We start from the raw sequence: 12,598 nt of genomic DNA on the forward strand, positions 1-12,598 counted from the left end.
GCACATGTTTGAGAGAGAGAGAGAGAGAGAGAGAGGGGAGAAATGTAACAAGTAAGTTTAATGTTGTACGTAAACTGTGTTTGAGAGAGAGGGAGGTGTTCAGAGAGGGGTCTGTTGGATGTTAAGCTGTTATTTGTTTTATGGACTCAATGTGGAAAATTTCAAACACGATTGGCAGAAGTGAAAAATAAATAATTTATGAAGTTACAATTTTGTTTGATTCCAAGATGTATTTTACTGAACATGAGAATTTACAATGCAAATCCAAATTATTGTAATTTACTGATAGTTACTTACTGTATATCTTGTCACTTTATTAAGATCAGATTCTGCAGGTAAAATTACAATAATAAGGTGACTTGACTTGGACTTGACTTGACACAGCCTGTGACTCGACTTGACTTGACTTGCCCAAGAAAAAAAATACTTGGGACTTACTTGAGACTTGAAGGTTCAGACTTGAGACTTACTTGAGACTTGCACATGTGTGACTTGGTCCCATCTCTGGATTATAGCATACGTGATTATTGCGTACGAGTGGTTTTAAGTATTTATTTTATTTTATTGTGTACATTTAGAAGACATTTTGATACAAAAGTTTTTGTTGAATCACGATTTGTTTATGAAAACATCCGTACGCACATCTCATGCACAAATTTGTGCGTACGCATGCTAAGTGAATGAGACCCAAAGCTTATTGCGGTGGATGTGATATTAGTAAACCTTCCAACATCAGTTGACATGATGACTTGTCGCGTGAGGAAAAACTAAGTTTCAGTCGCATATCATCGGTTAATGAAAACGCCATCATTTGGCAATAGTTTTTGTCGACATTTAAAATAATGCTAAAGTTTTGCGCAAATCTGTAATGGAAACGCAGCCAGTGTTTGTTTGATGTGTCCCTACCCTAAGAGCCAGTTGTTATCAGTCATCCTCACAACGATATTAAACATGTTTAATATGATCATTACAGAGTATTTTAACATGTTGGCATTTCCCGATTGCAGTTGAAGCTGTCTTTCACTCTTGACAAGGAGTCTGGGATGCCTCAGGGCTGTTACGTCTATCAATATCGGGACAGCAACAAGTAAGCCAGATTTCATACACGCACAATCTGTGGGTTTTTTGGCTTAGTTCTTCCATTGCTTTTGAAGTTTTCACCCCCTGTCTCCGTATAATACGCTACTATCTATATTGAGGGTTCGAGCAGTGAGTCAAGTGTCCTTTGTCACGCAGATTGGTGGAAGAGTTCATGTTGCTGGCAAACATGGCGGTGGCCCATCAGATCTACCGTTCATACCCGGACCTGGCCCTCCTCCGGAGACACCCGCCGCCTCAGAGCAAGATGGTGAATGACCTGCAGGAGTTCTGCGACCAGATGGGCATCGACATCGACTTTTCCTCATCCGGAGATCTGCACGTGAGTGCCTCGCACTCATTTTAATATTAGTAACTATTTGCACTGCTCTCACACCAACGTTGTCATGTAATGTTGCCTGTAAGCACAGCTGTAAAGAACAAATGTAAAGACTTGAACATGAAATTAAATAAAGGAAGAGGTGAGAGATCGATGTTGTTATTGTGTACCAAACATGTTCATTGTTTTTGACAGCGGAGTCTGAATGAAAACCTCGGCCATGATGAGTACGCCGGAGCCAGGAAGGAAGTTCTCACTCATATGTGCTCCAGGCCGATGCAGGTAAAGATGTGCTTTTATTAAACAACATATGCATTTATACATTGTGTCCACACAGGGATCCAGACTAACTTTTCCATTTGTTGCACCGGAATTGGTCGGAAGCTTTCTTTTTTGCGACAACATTGAATTAATTAATGCATGCTGATAAATAGTTGTCTTGATAATTGTTGTTGCATATACCACAGTTTTGCTCTGATGTAAAAAGACTGACAGTCACTGAAAATGTGAAAAAGATCAACCCAGTTAGTTTTGGTAAACCATTCTCTACAAGCATGTGAAAAAATAGGTCATTGAAATTTGGCGCTCCTTATGATGTCAAAAGAAGCTCTTATTATAATAATACCGCCCCTTAATCTGCACTATCCAACCACGGCACAGCCATTTAGTGCAGAGAAAAAGAGAGAGAGAGAAAATAATTCACAGCACAATTGAGTTTCAATCGCAACAAACCACCATCATTGTGATCAGTGTTTGAATTAGTCAGTATTATAGATATCAAAGTTATATCATCACAGAATGTTCTTACATTGATACTAACACTGTGAGGTTTTGAAGGATTCGGTTATGTTTTTGTCATGTTTAGATGGCGGTGTATTTCTGTTCTGGAGCACTGAGAGATGAGAAGCTCTTTCGACACTACGCTCTGAACGTGCCTCTATACACTCACTTTACTTCCCCTATACGACGCTACGCTGATGTCATAGTGCACCGTCTACTGGCCGCCTCCCTCAGTGAGTTACTTTAGTGTCATCTGACTAGCGATGTTAAGACCGACGTTGATTCACTTACACATGTTTGGTAACAAAAAATCTGCATTGTCTCTAATTGAAGTTGCTAATGGGCCAAGTGTACTTAGTCATCCACACTTGACCTGAGAATATCATGAGATATTTCAGTGCTAAATGATAACGGATTCTCTTGCTTTCTCTGTGCTGTCAGATTGCGGGCCGCGTTTGGGTCTCGGAGGGGAGGATGTTCACAAACAAGCGTCGCTCTGCAATGATAGGAAGACTGCTTCAAAGAGAGTTCAAGAGCTGAGCTCTGAGCTCTTCTTTGGCGTCTTTGTGAAGGTAACTATCATGCATATAACGTATGTTGACAAACACTTTTAGTGCTTTACTACGTATGAGCATTAGGAGAGTAATCCATGCTTTATATGTGATCTTCACCATAAACTAAATTGTTCAGAGAGTGGTATTATCTTGCAAGTTTGTCTGTTAACCAATTAATTGTCGCCCCCTACTGGTAACTTGTTGTGATGGCATCTATGTGCACTCCTCTTGAGCGTATAAAGAATGTGATTTTAAAAGTAGTGTTGAATTCAATGAATTGAAGTGGATAAGCGTCTTATGGCGTTGTATTGATGAGCGAATGTGGTGTTGTTGTTGTTGTTGTTTACAGGAGTGTGGACCGCTGGACTCTGAAGCTATGGTCATGGGAGTTCTGGATCAGTCTTTTGATGTGCTTGTGCTTCGCTATGGAGTTCAGAAACGAATCTACTGTAATGTACGTCCGTCTTACTAGCTGCATATTTGACTTTGCATTGTTCAAAGGTTATCTTTTAGATTTGTACAATAAAAGAGTGCATTTCAAAGAGAACATTTATCATTTAACCATTGTGACATCACTGTAGTTCAATAATCAAAATGATTCTGGGTCTGAATAGTAATTTTTTTCATTTAGCCTGTGATTCTTTTGCATGTTACACAGTAGCCGTAGCGGCCGTTGACTTCTTTTTTCGAGGGCGCTCGATTCACACATGTGTGTGGTTCCTTATTTCAAAATATGTGTTCTGGGCATGGAGTGATCCTGTGTGCATCACGTGTTTTGCCAAAATAAGTGCCTGCTGCAGACGCATCTAAAGGGTTTGTAATAAAAGAGACGCTCCCGTTTGCCAGATACTCGCATAATCTCATGCATAATCATTGTTTACAGTTAAGGGAATGTCTTGTGTGTCTTTTGTAAACGTGAGCGTCTCTTTTATCATAAACTGTTTTGACGTTTGTGCCGCAGGCACTTATTTTGACAAAACACGTGATGCACATGGTTCACATGACGCAACAATACTTCACATATTTTGAAAACACAATCAACACACATGACACTCCGAACACTTCTTTTGAATGTGCGCCCCTCGGATGAGCAGTCACGAGCCGCCACTGCAGAGTAGGTAACAGAGCCCGATACTGAATCTTGCCAGTGTTGATAACCAATTAATTATTTGATATTTATTTAATAATACTTCAAAAAATAACATGAAGTAAAATACTGAAAGTTTATTACAAAATATACAGTGTTAAGACATGAAATTGTATTGTAATTATCATTAATAATGCATAGTTTGCTGTCTCTTTCATGAAGTCATTAGAGGGACTGAAGACGTTCCACTTCCGTAAAGTTGGGAAGAGACCCGAGATGATGCTTGTTTGGAAATCAGATGATCCAAGGAAGGACTCCATACAGCAGGTGCAACTCCACACACTGTTTTTTATTTTCCTTTCATTGCTTTTCAAAAGATGTTTCAGGGGTGTAATATTAAACTATGTGGATTGTTTAGAAAGCTTGCTGTTATGAATGTTTGTTGATCATTTTAGTATCTGTTAACTCTTTCCCTGCAGCGTTTTTAAAAAAAGTTGCCAGCCAGCGCCAGCATTTTTATATGATTTTCACAAAAGTTTTATGCCTTCCAGAAAATGTTATTCTTTAAATATATAAACAAACAATATATCACATGAAAGAACAAACCCTCTGCTTTCAAACAAAATTAGTTCTCTTATTATTACCTCTCAAATATGTGTAGGTTTCTTCAAAACACCCAATTTTGAGCAAAAAGCTGAGATAATTCAATTTTTGTGAAGGACTTTTGATAGCGATCCCATTCAGAGCGATCTTCAAAAAATACACAGAGTTATCTCGTCAATGGTGGCGAAAGAGTTAAAGAAATTAATAAATTTCTTTGTTCTGCTGAACACAAAGATAGATCTTTGTTAAAAAGCGGGAAACTGAAGCACCATTGACTTTCATAGTAGCCAAAATACTACTGTGGAAGTCAATGGTGCTCAAAAACGGTCTGGTTACAAACATTGCTCAAAATATCTTCCTTTGTGTTCAACTGAACAAAGAAATGAATATTCATTTTTTTGGGTGAACTATCCCTTTAAGATACAGTAGAAGACAGAACCTGCTATAGTGGTATTTACTAAGCCAAGCATCACTATTATTGCTCATAGTAGTATGGACCTAAACAACCCCCTCACCCAGGGTTTTAATGGTTAATATGTGACATTGTATTGCACCCGTGAGTGACACTATAGAACGTGTTTTTGCCACTACGTCATCTCAGACGATGACATGTTTGTCCTCTGGCAGCTACCATAGTTTCACTAATGGAGCCTTTTCCATTGCATAGCACTACACGGTTTGGTTTGGGTCAGGTCAGCCTACTTTCGGGGGCTTTTCCACTGGGTGCAGTATCTAGTACCCAATACTTTTTTAGTACCACCTTGGTTGGGGTTGCAGGGACCCAAGCTGATACCAAAACGTGATGCGAAAACACGAAACAGAGAATCTTCGCTACCTGCATCACAGCTATAATATAAGAGATTAGCTTTACCCTCATGCTCGCTTGTGCTGTCTCGAGTAAACCTGTTGTCATTTGTGCTTTGCTGTAAGTTCCCAAACTCCCTTTTAGCAATGAAAAACATTCACGGGTTGAGAATCAGGGACACCATAACAGTTTTTTCCAGATTTGCAGTTTGTGGCAGCACATTCACAACCCGTACGTCCTCATATATGCTTAAATGCAACTTCAATGAGGCTCAGTGTTTTTTACCCAGACTAATGATAAAATGGTCCTGTGTTCTTAAATGAAGGAGTGAGTCGTATCTAGAAACCAGAGTTGTGGTACATGCTAGCAAATGTACATCATAGTTATTTGTGCTGCGAATCATAATCGTATCTTTATGTTCTGCAGGAGATCTCCATCTTCACTCTTGTGAATGTTCAGCTGAAGGCAGATGGAGCTCCAATGAAATACAGCGCTGTGCTGAAGAGACCTTCAGACAACCCTTGTTCATAAACATTCATTCATATGAATTAGCTTAAACACTTTTATTTCTGCAGGTTTCAATAATTTCATAACCAGAAGAGACCTATGGTGATTCAGGTTGCTCTTCTATTTATTATAAAAGCACAGAGATAGAATATCTTTTCCATTTTAAAAGATTCATATCTGATTTTTAATTTTGCTTACAAATTTTAAGTGTTTATTTGAGTTGTAAATGTTGCATGTTTTGTGGGAAATTTAGCTTTAGCCTCAGGAAGTGTAAAAAGAAGTTTTATTTTCAGGGATGCTGCCAAATAATTTAACCTTGCTTCCAGTCATTTCTCCTTTTGGATGAATCTTAGTTGTAATTTTATTTCGATCCTGTCAGTATGATGTGCTTTTTACGGGACATTATTTTTGTAGCCTTTGCATGAAGGATGATCACTTCACAAATGGTGTTTTGTCAACTTCAGAAGTTGCAAATATGTTAATGATTATTTTGTTTTCCCAATGGGAAGCATTGATCCCTTAACGAAGAGGCTATTTTAATAAGTGATTTTATATAATTGTGGCTCGGCTGAGTACCATTAATTTTATTTTTTAATGTTTTGTTTAACATGAGCTTTAAAGTCTTCTGTTGTTTACCGTTGTTTTAGGTTTTTTAATTGTTTTTGTTCTTAAAAACACTTTAGGGGACAGAGGAGTTGTGGCTATATAAAGGCATTTCACAAATTCAGCTTGCATATACTGTTATCAACTAGTTAATGTTATTTGATAAAAACTGTTTTAATGTGTAATTTATCTAATTTTTAGGCATTTAATTTAATGCTAAATCTTCTGGTTAGATTTTTTTGCACATGGAATCTGATATTAATTGGGGGTCTCATAATAAAGTTAATATAATATTAGTGTTGCTGCCAACGATTGGGCCACGTTGGATACAGCAACTATATACTCATTGATCTAACTGTATTTATTTAGCCATTTTCTTCTGTTTGCTGTCATATTTCAGACTTTGGGGCCGATTACAGGAGTTTAAACAAAGCATTGTCTGTTGGATTTAAAAATGGCCATAGTAAGACAGCAGCTGTACATGATGTTACATTCATAGCAGCTCTCATTTCATGCTCCAGTATTAATGTATATCTGAACTGCATATAAAGGCTTGTGTTGTTGTCACTTCTGTAAGTGTCATACTTGATATGAGTGCATATTTATTGGTCTAAACTGCAGTCTAAATTACATGTATTGTGAGTAAATACATTGATGTTTGGCTAATGATTAATTCAACAGGTGATACAGACTGCAAAACTAATAAAAAATCAACTACACCACAACAACTTTTCTTTGTAGTGTAAGATGTCTATATTTAAGTATATATTTAACCTGTATATTTGTAGGTTAACAATGTGTGTTTTTTGCATTTTTAACATGCTAGTCAGTGGTATTATACTTGTTTAGTACACTCTAAAAATGTCTGGGTTATTTTTGACCCATAATGGGAAAAAATAGCCCAATTTTGGGTTGTTGTAGTGCAACCAGGGGGTATAATAACCCAGCAGTTGGGTTAAAACAACCCTGTCCAATATTAAAACCTTTATGGGTCAAAATTAATACAGCCATTTTCAGAGTTTACTTCAATCTAAAATGCATAAAGAATCATTTTAATATTACTATTAAGTACATTTAAATATATTTAATATTTAAATGTTTATATAAGTGTTGTCTTTATATAAACGAATATTATTAATACTTTTCATAATTCATCCTGTATTGAAGACTGAGATTATAACTGGATATCAAAATAAAAATATTATTTGGTCATCATGCAACTTTGACGTCTTTTCATTATTACGCATGTCCACGAGATGGCGACATTTTACAAGGAAAAACGTTATGACGATATTAATGATTAATCGCATACAAAAATAAAAGTTTGCTTTTTGCATAATGTCTTTGCACTGTGTGTAATAATTTAGTATGCACACACACACACACACACACACACACACACACACACACACACACACACACACACACAAATGTATAAGAAATATTTACATGTGTATATATATTTAGAATTGTATATATTTTATATATATATATATATATATATATACATTTAAAAATATATACACGTTTATTTATACATGTATGTGTGCATTTATATATTCACATAATAATTACAAACAATACACGCACAAATATATTATGCAAGCACAAACTTTTATTTTGTAATCGGGGTTAATCTTTTGTACTGTTTTCTTTTAAAGGCAAAAACACTAAGAGAAATTTGTATATAATATAATGTGTATAATAATTAATAAAAAATAGTTTATAATTACACAAACGTAATATTAAATGTTGTCTACGTCAAAGAATAACTACAACAAGCGGCATATTTTATGTATGACATTATTTGTAGACTCTGAATTAATTGTGACAATAAATACCAGACATAAAAACTTAACTAGAGGCAAGTTGTCTGTTGTGTTCGTGTTTTTCCGTTATATGCATTTTGTTTAACTGAGCACAATATTACTGACAATATTTGTTGAGAGGAATACTCTAGGTTAAAAACACTTAAGAGTTAATTTCGAAAAACGACACAATTTAGTTATCAAAGCCAAAGAGTATATAGACGGGTTGCACGGCGACGTCACTAACTGGTTGCGCGCGCAACCGAGGGGCAGAAAGAAGAGACGTGCATTGTGTTGTATGCTAGTAGCGGTGTCTGTAAGTCAAAATGCCAAGGAATTTTTGCGTGGAAAATAGTACCAACAGAGTCAGTGCTGGGTGCCTGATGTTAACATACCAGTAGATGCGACTATTACGTTACTAGCATTATAATTATAAAATTATAATTCATACATGTATCACAGTAACACTGCAAAAATAAAGACAGAAAAACAGATACAACTAAAATCAAGTCTTATTTATGTACAAACATTAAAGAACGCTTCAATAATTAAGGTTGTTGCAGTAGCAGATCAGCTCACCAATCGGTCTTTCTGCCCCTTGGTTGCGCGCGCACCCTGCAATGTTTGTAAACTTGCAACCCCTCTATACTCTTTTTCAAAGCTAAAAATACCTTCCTTGGACCGCACTTGCCCCGCCCACCAGAAGCCCCGGAAGTTGCGTAGCAGTCATATGCTAATATTTACCTATACACAAACGTCGCGCTCTGTGGAGGTGAACCGCAAACTGCTTCTCAGTCCTCGACACTCACGAGTTTTGGTTGTTTTGTGGAGTTTTTAATTCGGTAAGGGTTTATACTTTTATAAATTTCAACTAACACGTAAATGTAGCATATTCTTCTACTATGCAGCATGAGACTCGTTTGGCGTTATACGCGGTTAATATTTATATGCATTTAATTTATGGTTTGTTTTCATGTTTAAATTACTGTAGGTCCCTATTTACAGTGCAAGTATGGACAGCAAGTGGGCCTACACCAGACGTAATATCATTAGGAAAAGGGCTGTTAGAACAAGAGTCAATAAGATGTTTGAATCTTTGGGGAAAGAGATTAATTCTCCACCTGAATCAAAAGTTGAAGCAGGCAGCAGCGTTCAGTCACAGTGGCATCAGGAAACGCCCAACTTCCAGACAAAAAGCCTCTCATGCTGTGATCCATTCATAAAATGTAAGATTTCCTTTGTTTTCGTTTATTAATAAAATATTATTGTAAATCATAGCAAAACTGATGTTGTTATCTTACAATTCCTGTCTTTATTGTTTTAGCGCTTCTTATTGAAGTGGTAAGAAACCAAGAAATTCTTATGGAGCAACAGAGGAGCATCATAGAGATGGTTCAGGATCTCCAGGCAAACAATGTCAGAGAGATCACAGACTTTGAAGAGGACCCTTTAAATCAAAGCTGTTTTCCAATTGAAGACCTCAGTTCATTAATTGAGCTTGAAAACGATCTCCGATCGTGTCCAGAAACCAGACGAAAAGTGGTAGGTTACGTATTGTGCATGCCTGCATGCTGTTGCAGTCTTGAATGTAGTTTGTTTTAAAACAACATGTTTAAAAAAATACATTTCAGGTACTTGAACTTGGATTGTTGGGTGGTGTGGATGTGAAGGACACAGTTTGGCGAATAATGAAAATGGCAATAAAAAACGACTTTGCCAAAACTGTGAACTGGAAAGGTGTTAATGGGAAAACACCTTTCCATAATTTGGAGTTTAAGAGTGTTGTGATTGGTAAGTCCTTTTGTTGTCAATATTTCTGGAAATCTTCAAACGTACTTGTTTTCACAAATTATAATCATAAATTAAAGGTTGAAATTCTTGGTTTTTGGATTGGTGATGATGTACATGGTTTAAAGGAAAACACCACAGTTTTTTTTATATTTTACTATGTTCTTACCTCAACTTAGACGAATTAATACATACCTATCTTTTTTCAATGCGTGCACTAAATCTTTGTACAGCACGTAGTGAATGTGTTAGCATTTAGCCTAGCCCATTCGTTCCTTAGGATCCAAAAGGGATGGATGAATTTAAAAGCCACCTACACTTACATGTTTTCCCTATTTTAAGACATGAGAAGTTACACAAGTAAGTATGGTGGCACAAAATAAAACGTGGTGATTTTTTTTGTTTGGTGGAAGAGCATTTAGTTTGCAGCACTTCGACCTCAGGTGCAGTAACATCATCACTCCTGACTCCCCCTCTCGCGTAAACTTCTGTCGCAAAAAATCGGCATGTTTTATTTTGTGCCATCATACTTACCCGTGTAACTACTCATCTAAGTGTACGCATTTAATAAAGATGGGTATGTATTAATTTAAAGGAATATTCCATTTTCTTAAAAGAAAAATCCAGATAATTTACTCACCACCTTGTCATCCAAAATGTTGATGTCTTTCTTTGTTCAGTCGAGAAGAAATTATGTTTTTTGAGGAAAACATTCCAGGATTTTTCTCAGTTTAATGGACTTGAATAGACACCAACAATTAACACTTAACTCAACACGTAACAGTTTTTTTCAACGGAGTTTCAAAGGACTCTAAACGATCCCAAACGAGGCATAAGGGTCTTATCTAGCAAAACGATTGTCATTTTTGACAATAAAAATAACAAATATACACTTTTAAAGCACAACTTCTCGTCAAGATCCGGTCGTAATGCGTCAGCGTGACCCCAAGCAATACGTCATGACGTCAAGAGGTCACAGAGGACGAACGCGAAACTCCGCCCCAGTGTTTACAAGTGTGTTGAAAGAGGACCGTTCCTACGTTGTTGTATGTCAACTGATACTAATTAATGTCTTTGTGTCAGTTTATTGTTTACAATGGACTGCAAATGTGCGTTTTATATATGTAACATGTGACCTCCCTACGTCACTACGCATTTACGTTAGGTCGTGCTGGACTGGATCTTGACGAGTAGTTGTGCTTTAAAAGTGTATATTTGTTATTTTTCTTGTCAAAAATGACAATCGTTTTGCTAGATAAGACCCTTATGCCTCGTTTGGGATCGTTTATAGTCCTTTGAAACTCCATTGAAAAAAACTGTTACGTGTTGAGTTAAGTGTTAACTGTTGGTGTCCATTAAAATGAGAAAAATCCTGCAATGTTTTCCTCAAAAAACATCATTTCTTCTCGACTGAACAAAAAAAGACATCAACATTTTGGATGACATGTTGGTGAGTAAATTATCTGGATTTTTCTTTTAAGAAAATGGAATGTTCCTTTAAGGTATGAACATAGTACAATTTTTCCTTTAATGCCTCCCCTTTTTTAACTGTATGTGTATGCTCCAATACTAGATGCTGTAAGAAGAAATCCCTCGTGTACACAGGCAACTGAGCTGGAGGTTGAAAATGTTATTAAACGTTGGTTTCATCTGGCTGGTGACCGTGAGGGTGGAAGAAAAAAGCGAATGCAGTTGCAAAATGTTAAAGCAGAAAACTCATTTTCAGTTGTGAATCTGGAATAACTAAGACAAAATACTTGCACTTAACATGAAAGAAAGAAAAATGGATCAGTATCTCATCTTTTTCACATTGTATTTTTTGCAACACGTTTGCACATCTGTAAATATTTTGTATTTAACCAGTTTTGCTCAATATTTTATTTCATCTTATCTATGCACTACACTTTGAATTTGCTTGTTTTGTTTTTCCAATTAAACATTTCACATATGAGTATATAACAGTTGCAATGTAGATTCCGGTATAATATTGATCCTACTATGTCTGGATAAGCTGGGGGTGAGTTCAGGGGTAAGGTGATAGTTTGGCTCTTTTTTTGGATTCTGCATTATTAGTAGCTTTCTATACGAAACTTCACTTATCCTGCATTTTTAAATAACATACTTTTACATACAAAATACTTAAGGATGTTTATTTAATTTCAGTACATATCCTTAATGCTTTACTAGTGGTATTTTATTGTTTTATTTAGGTTTAGTAAATTATTAAGTCATTCATTTTAGTCTATTTTACTCTTGCATGTTGATACATATTTTGTTTAAACATTTTAATCTTAAATGCAACAGATTGTTTGTAATCTATTAGCAAACATCTTAAATCTGGTGTTTTCTGAAATTGTAGGCTTGCATCAAAAGATCCTAGGTTTGAAGAATCTTGATGAAGAGCTTTTAGAATGTTTGTAAAATGATCTGTTTTTGATGTTACTGTGTTGTTCAGACTGTTATCAATTTCTTTGTTTAAAATACTGAAGGATTTAACTGTTTTTGTACATGTAGTAAGACTGGACATAAAGATTTGGACAAAAAAAGGTAGATGATAGTTAATGGCCCACATTCATTCAGTTTGGATTCCCATTTAGTAACAAGCTGCCTTAAGAAAATAAATCAGAAATGTTCCTTTTTAACTTT

At 36.1% G+C, this 12,598-nt stretch overlaps 2 protein-coding genes across 2 annotated transcripts in view; both read left to right on the forward strand.

The window, feature by feature from the left end:
• Positions 1–6,923, forward strand: part of dis3l2 (DIS3 like 3'-5' exoribonuclease 2) — a 32,068-nt gene extending 25,145 nt beyond the window's left edge. Inside the window, exons 14-21 of the mRNA XM_065277016.1 lie at positions 1,008–1,087; positions 1,237–1,420; positions 1,613–1,699; positions 2,283–2,430; positions 2,639–2,769; positions 3,101–3,205; positions 4,061–4,165; positions 5,673–6,923. Of these exons, the coding sequence (XP_065133088.1) occupies positions 1,008–1,087; positions 1,237–1,420; positions 1,613–1,699; positions 2,283–2,430; positions 2,639–2,769; positions 3,101–3,205; positions 4,061–4,165; positions 5,673–5,777 (945 nt within the window). The 3' untranslated portion in view covers positions 5,778–6,923. The remainder of the gene's footprint in view (positions 1–1,007; positions 1,088–1,236; positions 1,421–1,612; positions 1,700–2,282; positions 2,431–2,638; positions 2,770–3,100; positions 3,206–4,060; positions 4,166–5,672) is intronic.
• A 1,949-nt stretch (positions 6,924–8,872) lies between these two features.
• LOC135767447 (uncharacterized) lies at positions 8,873–12,598 on the forward strand. The gene is made up of 5 exons (XM_065277171.1): positions 8,873–9,006; positions 9,156–9,390; positions 9,489–9,706; positions 9,796–9,955; positions 11,526–12,598. Exons 2-5 carry the CDS (start codon positions 9,177–9,179, stop codon positions 11,693–11,695), a joined length of 762 nt encoding a protein of 253 aa, XP_065133243.1. The 5' UTR covers positions 8,873–9,006; positions 9,156–9,176; the 3' UTR covers positions 11,696–12,598.

Source organism: Paramisgurnus dabryanus, chromosome 6 (assembly GCF_030506205.2).
Source record: "Paramisgurnus dabryanus chromosome 6, PD_genome_1.1, whole genome shotgun sequence".
NCBI classification, from domain to species: Eukaryota; Metazoa; Chordata; class Actinopteri; order Cypriniformes; family Cobitidae; genus Paramisgurnus; species Paramisgurnus dabryanus.